The sequence below is a fragment of the Vanellus vanellus genome (assembly GCF_965231255.1).
Source record: "Vanellus vanellus genome assembly, chromosome: 3".
NCBI classification, from domain to species: domain Eukaryota; kingdom Metazoa; phylum Chordata; class Aves; order Charadriiformes; family Charadriidae; genus Vanellus; species Vanellus vanellus.
The window spans coordinates 125,903,782-125,906,175 of NC_138907.1; the positions used below are offsets into that span (position 1 = coordinate 125,903,782).

The window sequence follows — 2,394 nt, forward strand, 5'->3', positions numbered from 1 at the left end:
GACTCCCCAGTGCTCAGTGTAATTTGTTGACAAAACCCTGCCTTTCTTTTTTTTCTTCTTGATTTTTCTTTGGGTTTTTTATTTTTTATTTTTTTTTCTGTAATGTGACGTGTTCAAGAATGGGCACATCCCAGTGCAACTGTTTGCTGTCGTGTTGAAATACATCAGAGATTGATAAAGTTCCCTCCACTCCAAGAGCATTACACAACCCTCGGGCACTATAAATCCAGGATTTCCCTCTCCTCCATCTCTTAACAGCTCTTCACTCCTCCTCGTGGTGGAACCCCCACCCACGTTCAGCTATGCGGATCCTTCAGGTGCTCTTTGCAGTCATTGTCATTCTCCTCCTCCAGGACATTCCCGGTAAGGACAAAATACTCGCAGGGGTTTCTGTGGAGAGAGAAAAGTTGGGTTCCTACTTCTAGGTAGAAAAGGACAAGACAGGGCCCCCAAGTCAAACCAAGTCAAGTTGAGGCTGACCTGACTCCTGTTTCCAAGGAACAAATTTCTTCTGAAATGGTGTCCATGAAGTTTCTGGACACAGGTGTCTCCAGTTCATAGACTGTATGGCCTCTCCTCTCCATCCCCTCAAAACCCACCCAGAAATGCTGAGCCTAAGAAGGGAGACTGAACTCTGCTCCTCACCAGGACACAACCTTCATCCTCCACAAAACAAGGAGAACCCCATGAAATCAAAATCATCTTCCAGGGGGAAAAGTGGGGGGAAAGACAGCTAGTTTTGGGATTTTTTTGTCTGTCTGTTTTCTTCTGGGATTCTGTTTTAATAGAAAAATCTTCCTTGGCTGGGCTTTTTCACTGGTTGCTTGTATAGATACGTTAGGAATTCAGGTTTCAGTCAGCTGGAAGTTCACTGTGGTGTTACGAGTGCTGTGATGGTATAACTTTCACAGAAAACAAACCTGATAACCAAGAAGAGGAGATTTACTTGCTTAGCCTGTTTGTGCTCTCATTTAGTTAACTTAAGTCCTAGGGATAAAGGGACGAGAGAGAAGGGTTTGCTCACTCCACTGGTGGTGGATACCCATCAGCGTATCCCTCCAGAAACCCCAAACTTAGTGTTCCTGCTGTGTGTAGAGACAAGCAGCACATACGCTTTCTATCAAAACAGGAAGATTTAAACAAACAAAAAAAAACAACAACAGCAACAACAAAAACAAAAAAACCCCAAACCAACCAAACAATCCAAAACACCAAGAAACCAACAATCACACACAAAAAAAAGTCCCCAAACAAACTTATAGATAAAACACCTCTTCCAAAAAAGACACTTCTCTGACTTTTGATGTTGCCCAAGGTATCCATCTGACCTAACTCATCTAACCTAACAGCCAACCCAAAGTTGGCCATCATGCCTAGGCTAGTTGTTAAGAGACTCCTAGTTCTTGCTGGAGGGAGATGCTCCTTCCAACCGCATCTGACCTTCACCATGAAGCCAGCTGTTGACAACTGCAAGCTTTTCATTGCTCACCCAGTGACACCAGGAGGGCTCCAGCTGGGTTCCCAAGTCCCTTATGAAGGTCTCCTATCCCCTTTTTTTCCTCCAGCAAGAGGCCTTTCAGACAGCCAGCAGTGCAGAAGCAACCACGGCCACTGCCGGAGGCTTTGCTTCCACATGGAGCGCTGGGAAGGGAGCTGCAGCAACGGCCGCCTGCGCTGCTGCCGATGAGAGCAGCCACACTGGGATGGATCTCAGCACCCCAGGGAGACCAGCCCAGCAACCCTGCAACCACAACTGTACGTAGGATCTGCTCTTGGACATCTCTGTGCCTATGCCCACAGCTTGGTTTGTCCATCACCAATAAATTTGTTGGGTTTATATATCCTCCTGGGTCCAGAGTGCAGCCGTGTTTCCCTCTGAGATGGACCATCCTGCCTAACGTTTAGTGTTTGATGCACTTGCCCACATTCAGAGCCACTTGAGATGCACTGGGGTACCCAACAAGGCTGTCAGATGTGGCACGGGACCAAGGAGACACCTGGGCCCTTCCAGTGTGCCAGCCAGAGAGGGATCTGCTGGACCTATCCAAGCAGTTATGAAGTCTCTCTTCCAGCCCATACCTCTGTCTCTGTCTCTGTCACAGCCTTTGCCAACCTCTACCTCTTGTTCTATCCTTCTATAGAAGTGACCACAGCAGGATCCATCCTCTTTAAGGAGATGGATACAAGACAGAGGTATGATTAACCCTCTAGAAGTGCCTCTTCCTCCCCCATAACAACAACAAGGTGAACCTGGGTGGATGGCTTAGGTCATCCACCTCTGAGATGAGGTAAAGGTGGGTGAGATGGAGAAATCCCACTCCCACGGGTAAAACAATTCACTGGGTGGTCACACAGGAAGTGCGGTGGATTCTGCTTCTGCGTGGAGCAATTCTC

The 2,394-nt window shown here is 47.5% G+C and overlaps 1 protein-coding gene across 1 annotated transcript; it reads left to right on the forward strand.

The window, feature by feature from the left end:
• Positions 1 to 302: 302 nt before the first annotated feature.
• DEFB125 (defensin beta 125) lies at positions 303 to 1,687 on the forward strand (the record flags this gene model as incomplete). Its single annotated transcript, XM_082481965.1, has 2 exons — positions 303 to 363; positions 1,566 to 1,687. The coding sequence occupies 2 exons, from the start codon at positions 303 to 305 to the stop codon at positions 1,685 to 1,687; spliced, it is 183 nt and encodes a 60-aa protein (XP_082338091.1).
• Between the last annotated feature and the right edge of the window lie 707 nt (positions 1,688 to 2,394).